This window comes from Anser brachyrhynchus (assembly GCF_964034855.1).
Source record: "Anser brachyrhynchus genome assembly, chromosome: 4".
NCBI classification, from domain to species: domain Eukaryota; kingdom Metazoa; phylum Chordata; class Aves; order Anseriformes; family Anatidae; genus Anser; species Anser brachyrhynchus.
The window spans coordinates 47,582,785-47,595,099 of record NC_137698.1 but is presented as its reverse complement, the minus strand read 5'-3'; the positions used below and the strand labels follow the sequence as shown (position 1 = coordinate 47,595,099).

Below are 12,315 nucleotides of genomic sequence, written 5' to 3'. Positions count from 1 at the left end.
CTCCGTTCAGTTGCTTTATTGCATTTGGGTTGGTGAGATACACAGAAAATGGGAGGTGGCTGCTGCGCGATCCCAAGCGCTCCTGCGCTCACTGGCTATAGTAGTAATCCTGGCCGTAGACGTCGTAGCCATGCCCCTTGTAGTAGCCGTACTCATCCTCGTACGCCCGGTAGCTGTCCCCACGTGCGTAACCCTCGTGATCCCCGTAGCTGCCCTCGGTGGGGCCCTCGTCCCCGCGGCCCCCAGCCGTCACCACGTACTCCCACTGCTCCTCAGCCGTGGTGGCCTCAGTGTGCTCCCCGTCGCCTGCCGTGGTCGCCTCGACCAGCCCGGTGGTGGCAGCCACAGTGGTTGCTTCAGGTTCCTCCTCTTCCTCCTCTTCCTCCTCCTCCTCCTCATCTTCCTCCTCCTCCTCCTCGGCTGCCGCGGTGCCATTGCCATGGGGCCCCTCCGTCCCCGCTGTGGTGTTGGTGCTCGTCCCATTGACGCTGCTCTCCTGCTCCTCTACCTCTTCCTCCTCCTCCTCCTCCTCTTCCTCCTCATCGCTGTCTTCATCCCCACCCTTGCCCTTCGGGGCCCCCTTACAGCCCTGCAGCACAAAGGAATAACCCAGCATCAGCTGTGCATTTCAGAGGGCCCAACTTTGGAGGCCATACACTGATCCCCCCGCCCCCCTGAGCTCACCTTTTGGGGGTATGCAGCATCCCCCCCCAGCCCGCCGTCCCCAGGGGCCACCCCCTCGCCTGCCACCTGGGTTCCTGGGTGGGACGGTACCTGTGGGGACAGGAGGGGACACAGCGTCAGTTGCATTCCCCGCCCCCCCCCCCCCCCAAATCCAATGATGTGTGGGTGTGAGTCCCCCAGATTTCTGTGTTTTTTCTTCTCCAGGCTGGAGGGCCCCCTATGGCCAGTACTCACCCCACCTTCCCCCTCCTCCTCTTCCTCCGAGCCGTCCCCCTCTTCCTCCGAGGAGTCGCTGCCCTACAGAGGTGAAGAACGTGCTGCTGGGTCCCATCAGTGTTATGAGCCCCACGGCCTCAGACCTGCGGGTGCTGGTGTGGATGTGCGGGGGCATTTTGGGGGCAAAACCCCCAGGTGTGGGGCTGAGATGCCCGTGAAGCCCCCAGTGGACCCACCTGGTAGCGTTGTTGCGGCAGGTAGGCGTAGCGGTACAGGTAGTACTGGCGACGGTTCTTGAACACCTGCAGGGGAAAGGAAGGAGGGGATCAGCCCTACTGCTTGGGGTCAGCCCCCGCTGCAGATCCCCATCACTCGGGGAGGGATGCAGCGACCCCGCTAACGCTGGCACCACCGCGGCGCGACCCTACCGCGTTTTCCTCCGAGTCGTCCGCCCCCACTCGCCGCAGCCAGCTCTTCACCTGGGGGAAAGGCTGCGTTGGTGTCAGCCCGGGGTGGGGCAGGTCAGGGTCCCCCCATGGTCCCCACACTCACCGAGAAGGCGGAGGCCATGGCCAGCAGGCAGGCGAGCAGCAGCGCTGTCCTCATGGTGCCGGGAGCAGCGGGAAGAGGCAGAGGCTGGTGCCGTGCCTGGGGAACACCACAGCTATGCCCCAAAAGGCAGAGGGGACATTGGCATCTGCACTTCCCATGCCCAGCCAACCCCTTCCTAAAAACACGGGGTACTGCTTGGAGGAGCTGTGTCCCCATGAATGGCGTCAGTGGTGCCGGTCCCTACCCTGCATCCCCACCATCGCCAGCAGGATGCTGCTGCCATCCTGGGTGGAAGGCAGCCAACCCATATCCCCAAGCCATCTCATACAGCCATACAACAGCTGAAAACACCCCATGCCCCCCCTCAGCCCCCCAAAACACATTAAATCCATGCAACCCCAAACAGAAAAAACTCACGCTCTGCAGCACCCGGGGCTCCCAGCGAGTCGGCCGGCACTGATTTCCCACAGCTGCTGCCCTGTGGGATATAAGGCGGCCGCGGGCCCCCCCTTTCCCCCCCCAGACAGTCGCCGCCCTGCCCTGGCCCTGCCCGCCCAGAAAACCCCCAAATCTCTTCAAGCCAATGGCCAGCCTCGTGCTGATGCCAGGAGGGATGTGCCGCTGCACTTAATTGAGGGTCTGGCCATGGCTGGAGGGTATAATAATGTCCTGGGCCTCGGTTAAAATAAATATTGGGAATTCTGGTTTTGGGGTGTTTTTTTTTTTGTTGTTGTTTTGTTTTTGCTACTGCTGCCTCCCTCTTTGGGAAACTCTGCTGCTGTTTTTTTCTGTAAAACAACCAAAATAAATAAATAAATGGCAATCTCAGAGGCCCAGCTTCCACGGTCCAGAAAAAGCGAAAGCATGGACCAAAAAAATGCTGAGTCCTGACGGATGGGGCTGCCTGGAGAAGCCCTTGGTGAACTCACTGCCTGGGACAGAAGTGTAATAAAAAACGCAGAGCCTGCTCCCGTGTGAGGTGGGATGGGGCTGGAGATGAAACGCTTCCCGTCAGCTTGTCCCCAGGTCGGGACCGCACGGGTGAGGCATTGTTTTTTTGTCCTTGCCTTCATCCCCACATCAGCACGGAGATGTTGGGGAAGGGCTCCCACCGTTCCCACATCTGAGGGGACGGAGAGGTCCCTCACGGCCACCCAGGGGACCGGTGGCCCCGGTGGCAAGCATGTGCCTGTGGGGCAGAGCTGCATGTGCCCAGCGGGCTTCAAAGCCCACGGTGTTGCTGCAGCCATAATTACAAGGGAGCAGCAGGGCTGGCCACAGCTTTCGGCCAGAGCCTTGGGCCAGGAAAACCCGCAAAAAAAAATTATATATATATAACAACAATATATAAACAATACATTTTTCCAAAGCCATTGCAGTGCTCTCTGTTAAAGAGGGAAAAAAAAAATAGGGCTAGGTGGGGATGGGGACAGGCACAGCTTGCCCAGGTTGGAGTTTAAATTTAATCAGAGCTGGGCTGCAGGAGGCGACCCGTAATGTAATTAGAGGGACACTGCCTTTTAAAAAAAGAACTTTGACTCTAAAAGTGCTGATTTCACCCAAAATCCCTAAAAAAGCCGGGGGATAATGACCGTGTGCCCACACACCTAAGTTTAGCTGGCAGGGCAGAGCCGGCACCAGCCAGCCCCGGTGTCCCCACGTCCCCTGATGCCACCCGCGATGGCGCACGTGGGGCTCGCTGTGCCGCAACCCAACACCCGGGGCTCCACAATGGGCTCATTACTGCAGGCGATGACGAACATGGGGCTGGGAGACCGGACCCCCTGGAGCCCCAAGGAGGAGGAGAAGTATGAGGAGGAGGATGGGGAAGGCACCCCTGAGCTCTGCCCCACAGGACACGCGCCTCGGGGCTCGCACCGGGACGCCCCATCCTGGTGCCAAGCGGCACGTTCCCGCCTGTAATTGGTATTTTTGCAGCGCGGCAAGGCGGTGCCGTCCCATCTCCTCGCCCTGCAGCTATTCTGGCAGGAAACCTCAGCACCAAAAATAAGTAAAGCAAACACAGGCAGAAGCTCACTCGACACGGGAGGTGGCAGGGAGAAGGGCGGCATGTGCCCCCAGATCCAAAGCCCATCGGCCGGGCATGGGGCTGGCTGTTTTTTCAGCAAGCTGTCAATTTTAGAGTAAAAGCAGGAGGGGAGAGCACCTAAAACTCTTCAGGTATCTGGCTAAGGTATTAGCACCCAAATGCTTGCATCAGCCCACTGCAAACACACATTTCATATTATTTCCCATTTTCTCTGAGGCACGAAACCACATCAAAGGAATTAATGCTATTTATGCACCCAGCTAAAAGCAGGCAACGACTGGGGCTGCAACGCATGCTCCCGAAATGCAGGGACACGGAAACAGGGCAGGTCCATGAAACGCAATCACGGAGCTGTCGCAAACCCGAACCTGTCGGATGCTGCCCGCGCCAGCAGCAGCAGCGCAGGGCTGCAATGCGTGCGGTGTGTGGCCGAGCTGCTACGTCAGGAGGACAGTGCCAAAACCCACACCAATCAGTCACCGTGCAACTCGTACGGATGGGCTTCGACGCTCGCCACCAACCACCTGACTGCGTACAGCATGCCCTTTCCAGCTCAGGTGCTCGTTTTACTTTTGCAGAGGAAGGCTCTGGGGGTGCGTGCACTGTAAGGGGTGCTGCGCGCCGTAACGGACCTCGTGCGCTGCCTTGTGCTTTGCAGATGGCACAGCACCGGGTTTCGGCTGGCAGCAGCAGGTGGTGCCTCCTCTCCTCTTCTCTCCAGACTCAGCTCTTCCTCCAGAAACCCGCTCCCTGCAGCTGCAATAAAATAAAGCAGTGCCTCTTCCCGCTGCGCGTGAGAACCTTGCAGCCTGGCACATGAGGCACCCGCCCGGCACCCCTCTGCAGCTCAGATTTGTGCCCAAAATGGCAAAAAGGCACCCCAAACCAACCTGCCCACCTTACAGCATAGCCCCAACCTTCCTACGGCCCAGCCCATTTCCTGCTTTTCTACCCCAAATCTCACCCAGCTGGGGGCAGAGCCTGGTTTGGGTTAACCCCTTCTTGCCCAGCAGCTCCCTCCCCCCCCCCCCCCGCAGCCTTCTGGGAAAGAAAAGCAGCAAAGCCAACAGCAGTGGGGTCTGATGTTTTTTTAATGTTGATGAAAACGTACACAGGATATGTTTCAGTTTCGAAAAGGTAAGTGCCATTGACACAAAAAGGATACAATAGAATGCTTTCTGTACATTTCTTACAAAATATTACATACACCTCATCCTGACGTGGTGTGACACTCCACGCACGGCTCCCCGTGCAGCACAGGTGGGCAGTTTTAGGGAGAGTGCCAGGACGCATCTGCTTGCAATGCAGAACTTGGGTTTTACCCGTGTCCAGCAACCCCCTCATAAGTGGCTGCCCCACATGGCCAGCCCTCACCCATTTTGTCCATAGCATCTTCCCTGGAGGAAGCTGACCTGTCCACACAACCAAAAAGTTATGTGCCGCTGTCAGTACCCATCCTGGCAGTCGTTGTCATCATAGTCAGCAGCTGGCTTCCTGCGGTAGGCGTCCAGCCGCCGCTTGCGGCTCTCGCTGCCCAGGCTGCGCGGAGAGCTGGCGTCCTCCTGGGAGTGGCTCTGCTCATCATCCTTGTCCTCTGGGGACGCACTGTTGGTGCTCTCTGTGGATGTGCTGTCCTCGCCTGTTGTGTTGTCTTCATCCTCGTCGTCCTCGTCACTGCCCTCCGGGGATGCGCTGTGGCTCTCGGCCGATGCACTCGGAGCATCCTCATCAGGTTTGGAGCCGTTCCCATCCTCCTCTGATTCCAAGCTGTCCTCTGTAGACTTACTCTCCTCCTCCTCCTCCCTGGACTTGCTCTGCTCTTCCTCGCTGTCGAGGTCAGATGGTGCGCTCCTGTCCTCAGGGGACGCCCGCTCCTCCCTGCTGCCACTGCGCCCCTCTGGTGTGCTCACTGCCTCCTCTGAGCCATCCTCTGCAGACTCTGTGGACTCCTTAGCCTCCTCATCTGAGGCCTCCTCATCTGAGGCCTCCTCATCTGAGGCCTCCTCATCTGAGGCCTCCTCATCTGAGGCCTCCCTGGAGGGGCTATCCCTGTCCTCATCGTGGCTGTCCTCGTCCTCCCCAGACCTGCTGGCCTGGCTGTCCTCCTGCGAGTTGCTCTTCTCCTCAGCTGAGGGGCTGTCCTCCGTGGAGTCAGTGTCCTCGGCCTCCGGGGACCGGCTGTCCCCATCCTCCCGGGGGCTGATAGAGGCCCCCCGGACACGTCGCCCTCTGCCTAGATTGTCGAAAACTGAGGGGTCATCGCCCTGCATGCCTTCACCGCCCAAGCCGGCGCTCTCCTCCTCGTCCTCCTGGCTACTGCTGCTGCCCCCTCCCCGCCTGAAGCTGCCACGGTACCTGCTGTAGCGGTGCTGGGCCATTGCACTCTCACTGCTGCTGCTGCTGCTGCTGCTGCCACCATGTCCTCCACCATCCCCAGTGCCATAGCTGGGCCCTTCACCCTCTTCACCGTCCAAGGTGTCGTCCCCGCTGTCGTCCTCCTCGTCCGCGGGCCAGGCAGGCAGCCCGTCATGCTTGGCAAGGTCCTGCTCCACGTGGTTCCCAAAAGCGAGGTCCCTGTCACCGCCGTCCCCTGGCCCCACGCTGGCACGAAGGTGACCGAGGCTTCCACCGCCCAGGAGGGGGCCCAGTACCCTCACCTCATCCCCCGGCACCGTCTCCTGCAGGTAATAACAGCATGTAAGTTCCCTGAGCATCGCTGCCTCCTAAGCCATGCAAGCCTCTGTGGACCCACAGCATTTCCCACCTCACCCCCTCTGCTACTGTGGGTGGGAGAAAAAAATCCATCCCTTCTTAGCTGGGGCCAGGCATTACAAGAGACTGTCACCTTATGTGTTAGGTGCCATATCATCCTGCAGAGATGGGACAGGTCATCATGCACAGATATATGAATAAGAAGGCTTTGAGCTCAGGGTAGCCTAAACCACAGCAGTTGAAAGCACAGAAACTCCTTTTTTTTTTTTTTTTTTTTTTTGCACAAGCATAGTGGAGCGCTTCAGGTTAATAGAAGACATGCACAGAGAGACAAGGTCACTTGAGCTGAAGCCCCTGCAGCTTAAAAAAACTAAACTGATGGGACAAAGCTCCTGGACCCGCAGCAGAAGCAGCACTCCCCACGGGGAACGTCCCACTGCCACGGGATGCGGGCACCTTACCTCAGGCTCCAGGGGCGCGGAGAGGTGGTTGTGCACCTAAACACCAAGAAAACACCTCGCATAAATTTGGGGGCAGGAACAGTGGGGTTTGGGGCTCGGGGACTGCGCGGGGGATACTCACAGGGTGGGCGTAGGCCGCAGCCCACAGCATCAGCAGCGCCAGCAGCGCAGCCTTCATCCTGCTGCCGGTGCGACGCAGCCAAGGCACGGACGCGTGCGGTAGCATGCAGCGCGTGTGCTGCCGGCCCGACGCTGCTGCCCCGGCATTTAACCGCTGTCCTGGGCGGCCAGCAGCCAATGGCACCAGGGCCGGGTGCGGAGGTGTCGGCGGGAAGCGGCCTCCCACACTTCCTCCACCGGGACGCCGGCCCCAAAAACAGCTCCTGGTGGCGGGGGGGGGGGGGGCAAGTGGCGGGGCTGGCCGTTAATGAGCTGACAGGCCTGCGCTCTGTTTTCCTTGCTAAATTTGCGCCCCTCCTGTCAACGTTCCCCTCCTCCTCACCCGATTCCCCTCACAGATACCGTGGGACGTGTTTTCCTCTTGACCTGTGACCAAATTATATCCCTGGCCCCCGCCAGATGCAAGCGTGCATCACCGGCCTTATTTTAGGCACCTCGAACAATTACGATGTGTTGTTTTGCTCCCTGTGTCCAGCCCGTATTTAACTCGGCCCCTGAGGACCCGGTGACTTCTCACATCCCCCCTGCTTGGGAAGGGGACTGGACCCCCAAAACAGGCATCAAGCAGCAAATCCCCCAAGGAAGGAGCCAGGGCCGCATCGGGTCGTGATTTGGGGTGAGGTGCCCCAAATCCCAGTCACGTACCATTGCCGCTCCCCGTGACGCGGGTACCTGGAGGGCAGCCACGCTCCTTGCCTTCCTCTGCTGTAATTATGCCGCCCTCCTGCTATATTTACCTCTGCCCAGTGGAGCCGGACAGGAAGCATTGCTGCAGCCCAGCGAGAGCCTGGAGGAGCAGGATGCGGCCCGGGAGGCGAGCAGCAGAAGGTGCTGGTGCCCAGAGCCAGGAAGTGGTTCTTGTTCACCCTCAGCTCCTAAAAAATGGTGTGAATACTGAGTTTTGAATGTCAGGAGGACAAGAGAAAGCCTGCAGTGACTCAAAATGCAACCAGAAGCACTGTTACATTTACTTTAGGAAAAAAAAAAAAAAAGGCCGTGTGAGAACTGAGTACTAAGCATTTCCCTCACGCACCCGGTTCACATCTCTGTGCAGAGAGACCCATGCAGGTACACAAAGATTCCCTTCAGGTTGTTTTTTTTGGGGTGGACTAACTTTGGGACTGATGTGCTTGGCAAATGCTGCCCTGAGGGTTTCTGGCAGTGCCCGGGCAGTGACACCATGCGCTGCATGGTCTGCTGGACAGAAGTGGCCTCAACCCCCCCCACCAGACCTGGGGAACCTCAACCCACCCTCACCTCCGATCCATGGCCTTGTGAGTGCGGCCACCCAGCCCAGGCTCACGTCTTGCCCATGCCCAAAGCCGCCACCTCTTCATGGGGCTGCACAAGTTCAGGTCTCCCCCATCACCCCACCGACAGTGTAGTACAGCTCCTTGCCATTTTGAGATCCTTCTCCACCTCCATCGGAGGAAAACACCATTTGCTCCTAACACAAAATGTGTTGGAAACCCCCAAGAATGCACAGGCAGCGCTAAGGCACATAACTCAGCAGGGTATTACACGTGATGCATAATACTTGTGCTTCTCCAGAAGGCTCCAGGTGCACCGTGTGTCTGGAGTGACCAGAACTACCAGGAACTTGAGCTGCACATGGACATTGCCCATCTTGGGTGCTTGTGGTGGAAGAGCACTCACATTACCCACACTGGCCTCCACCTCCGCTCCTCCTTGTTAATGCAAGTGCATGCCTGAATAAGGCAGCAAGGCAAAGCACATGGCAGCACACCTCACCCCAAGGGGATCCAGTACAGATCAGGTCCTTCCAGCTTACCTCTGTGTCTGCCTCATGCTGGTTGAAGGACCCTTCTTGTTCTGTTTTATTCTACTTTTTAAGAATTTGGTCAACGTGACACTTTGGACAGTATAGGGCATTAGTTGAGTCAGTCTGGCTGAGGGGCAAAAATAGCCATCCCTCCGTCTGCGCTTTAAAATAGCTCCTCCCCAACGGGAGTCAAATGTTCCCAGGCTGGGAGCAGTGTTTATTTCTCTCCCTCTTTTTTAAACTTTTAATTTCAGCTTGCGTAGGCTATGTGGTCAAACATGACACAGCCCAGCACAGCAGCTCCGAGGCGACAGGGTTTAAGTCTCTAATACACCGAGTGCATCACGCCTCAAAGGACCAAACCCAATTTAGCAGCCACATACGGGCAGCCTCAGCTGAGCATTTCCGAGCCACTTCCCGCACACAGCCAGCACATCTAGATGGCAGAGCCCTGACTGCCGTTCTCCCCTCTATCAGGAACACCACACACACAAATACAGTCAATACAGCTTTTATTCAAAACTGATAATGAAATAGAGAAGTACAATACAAGAAAAAAAAAAAAAAAGAACCAATCAACACAAATGAGATCCCTGAAAACCATCGGGCTAGTTCTTTGCCTTATGCACACAGGGCACAGGTCAGCTCACCCACGCCAGGCTCACCAGCCACCAGGGCTGCAACATCTGCAGGGACAAGCCCAAGGAATCCCACCTGCTCCCAGCTTTCCTGCAGTATTTTTCAGTAAGGAAAAACAAAGCGATGATGTCAGACTCCTTGACTAGCACATAAAATCAACTTTGAAAGCACCTAGTCTGTATGCCTCTGGCTTGACTTTTTTTTTTCCCTGAAAGGAAGATGAAATAACCAGCTAAAAAGAGCACAGGAGGATTTTTTTTCCTCTGATTTTCTTTTTTAATGATATGCCCCTATCATAGTGATCTTTTGTTGATATTTTTCCCGACAAGTTCTCCAGAGATAGCTCAAGTAAGAAACATTGTCAGTTCATATGCATTTATTATTATGCTCCAACTTAAGAGCTGCTTGTAAATTTAGACAGGCACAGGACACTACCCATTTCAGACGGATAAACATAGCTTTTAAATTCAAGAAAACAGTGCTAAAAGTTAGGTTTTTTTAGAGTATGCAAATTTCAGTAAACAATGAGCCTTCAGGAGGCATTTCAGTTTTCATTTGTTTGAGGTGAAATGGAAAGAGCAAGTCAAGTAGTAATGTGAGCCAGTACACAGAACAAAAATGAACACATGATAATAACGTACATATTCAAACACATCGATTATAACCACTATCAGCACTTACTTCCAATAGGGAAGGCCAAATTTTTCCGCATGAGCTGCTACAGGTTGTGATCTTTCCAAAGTCTCAAGTGCTTACATACAAATATTCTAAATGAGAGCCACCTCACCAGCTCAAAGCCTTAACGTGCATCATCCAGCACAGAAGTTAGAGCCCTCCCTTCGTGCCTGACCAGCTGTAACCCTAAGTCACAAACAGGAGGACTTACACTCAGAGCCCTGTCAGCACCACCAGGCAGACTACAACCCCAAACCACCTAGGGAACCTTGGAGAGGCACATCCACACTGAATGACCAGCCCTGGCTATAAGCAGATTCAAAATGGTTTATTTTCTTCCAGTAGTAAGTAAAAAACCATGTGGACACATACAGTAGAAATAATATGACAGAAACAACAGCTGGTGTATTTACAGTTCCTTTATATTCTAAAGCAGCTGAATTTCAAAATATTTATATTATTTCAAATTAGCATAAAGCGTATTTGATAGAAAAGTCACATTTTATTTGGGAATCAGAACTGGCACCAAGGTCAAATTGTACTTTACATACAAAAAACCTGTAAATTCAATCCTTGTACCTGGTATGCAAATGGATGGCTCAACACCACTCTCTTGTGGGCACAGGTCTGAAGGCCTGTGGCTGTATCAAGCACAAAAATGTGCAGATAGTTGCAATAAAAACAAACCTGTCCTCAGTCCTTCCTGTTACGCAACACAATGCAGGGCACGTGTATTAATCAACAAAAAAATACACTTCTCTCCGCTTTTCCTCTTCTTGCTTTGTTTCAAGAGCTCATTTAGCAACACAAAGGGGAACCAAAACAAAGGTATCAGGACCTCCAGCATAACTCTGGTACACAATAAATTCATGCTCTTCTATACCATGGAGCCATCCTTGATGCAGCCAGACACTCCACTAAAAGGTCACCTAGCTGTCAAACACACCAGTGCTCGAGTACATCACCCCAAGTCAAATAAAAGGGGGAATAGGATATAATTACTCAGTTTCCAAATGATATCATCTAATGAGTCACAACAGTAATTTCTAGGTTGCAGTTTTCCGGCACACCAACTACTCAGCTTCCCTCCCCCACATACTTTACCATGACAGTACAGCATCTCTTCCTGGTGATGGAAACATCATTCCATAAACCATAGGGTTTCCTAAAATGACCCTCCCTGGCACTGCAGGACTCACTGCAGACATCCCCACCAACACCTATGACTGAGACAAGCTCAAGCTACCTGATGACATTCAGGGAGCAGCCAGGGGTCTTTTCTTAACCGATATTTTTTTTTTTTTAATCAAAGGCAAAAACAGACTTTGATTTGTGGAACATTCTGCAGATAACTAAGAGCTTTGATAAGCTACACCAGTCAACAAATAACAAAGGCATAATCTTTCAAAACCTTCAAAAAAAAAAATCAAACCCTCCTCTTCCTCCCCCAAGTCCCAATACATCTGTTGAAAACCAAGACGGGCAAAGCTTTTAAATCACATACACCTTTTTTTATAACCTTCTGGCTCCTACAAATTCCAGCCTCAAGTTCCTACACAGCTCTTTGCACAGCTATCAAGAATGTGATCTGATCCTAATTCTTGGGTGGAAATCCTTACACAGACAGGGTATTTGAGAGAATCTGGCACCTTTTTTGTCAAGTGGGAATTGCAGGTCAATTTTAATAGCTACTGTCTCCAAGTGTTACCAGAACTAAGCCTTGCATGTTTTAGCTAGTGTTAAGATTAGCATTAGACCATTTGTTCTAACCTCTTGGGAACTACCTGCGCATTGATTTGTTAGCTGAGGATCTGCCCATACTTGGGATATTTAATCATCACAGAAAAACACTTACCTCCCATCCCCCAATAAACTTAGACATATTAAAAAGAGGGATGTGCATGGCGCACTGCAAAATTCTAAATAAATAAAAAGGATGGTCTTTTTATTGATACACAACAAAAAAAACCCAAAAAAACAGAAGTTCTGAAATCTCACCTCTCCCTTCAGATGCTGACTAGCTGACAGAACAGCAGAATTTCAACTCCAATAGGCATCAATCAGTTTCCAGGCAAAGAAGCAGAGACAAAAGGGGAAGGGATTTAAAGAATTTCTCACAGGCTTTTTTATAAGTTTGATTTTCTGTTTGGTTTACAGAGAGATGGCTCAGCTGTGATATCAGCCTTTTTTTTTTTTTAATTCATTAACAATAATTTTCATAATTGGCCATACAAAACAATGTAAGTTTTTGTACACTTCTCACTGTAGCTCGTCTACTCAGATTCACGATATCTGTTACCTTGTGGTATGAACAGAGTAGAAGCTAGTACAACCGTAACCTTCAAAAAACATGTCAAAACATC

At 53.4% G+C, this 12,315-nt stretch overlaps 2 protein-coding genes across 3 annotated transcripts; both read right to left on the bottom strand.

The window, feature by feature from the left end:
• Position 1: 1 nt before the first annotated feature.
• On the bottom strand, positions 2–1,956 carry IBSP (integrin binding sialoprotein). 2 transcript variants are annotated; one of them, XM_080590558.1, is made up of 7 exons: positions 1,870–1,956; positions 1,453–1,564; positions 1,329–1,379; positions 1,137–1,202; positions 919–981; positions 685–774; positions 2–589 (listed from the first exon to the last, which is right to left on the bottom strand). In XM_080590558.1, the coding sequence occupies exons 2-7, from the start codon at positions 1,504–1,506 to the stop codon at positions 89–91; spliced, it is 825 nt and encodes a 274-aa protein (XP_080446684.1). In that variant the 5' UTR covers positions 1,507–1,564; positions 1,870–1,956; the 3' UTR covers positions 2–88. The 2 variants fall into 2 exon arrangements, with proteins under 2 accessions (XP_080446684.1, XP_080446685.1); XM_080590559.1 differs by having other exon boundaries at positions 1,453–1,548; positions 1,870–1,928.
• Positions 1,957–4,575: 2,619 nt separating this feature from the next.
• LOC308195004 (uncharacterized protein) lies at positions 4,576–7,514 on the bottom strand. The gene is made up of 3 exons (XM_080591715.1): positions 6,797–7,514; positions 6,676–6,711; positions 4,576–6,180 (listed from the first exon to the last, which is right to left on the bottom strand). The coding sequence occupies exons 1-3, from the start codon at positions 6,899–6,901 to the stop codon at positions 4,948–4,950; spliced, it is 1,374 nt and encodes a 457-aa protein (XP_080447841.1). The 5' UTR covers positions 6,902–7,514; the 3' UTR covers positions 4,576–4,947.
• Positions 7,515–12,315: the final 4,801 nt, after the last annotated feature.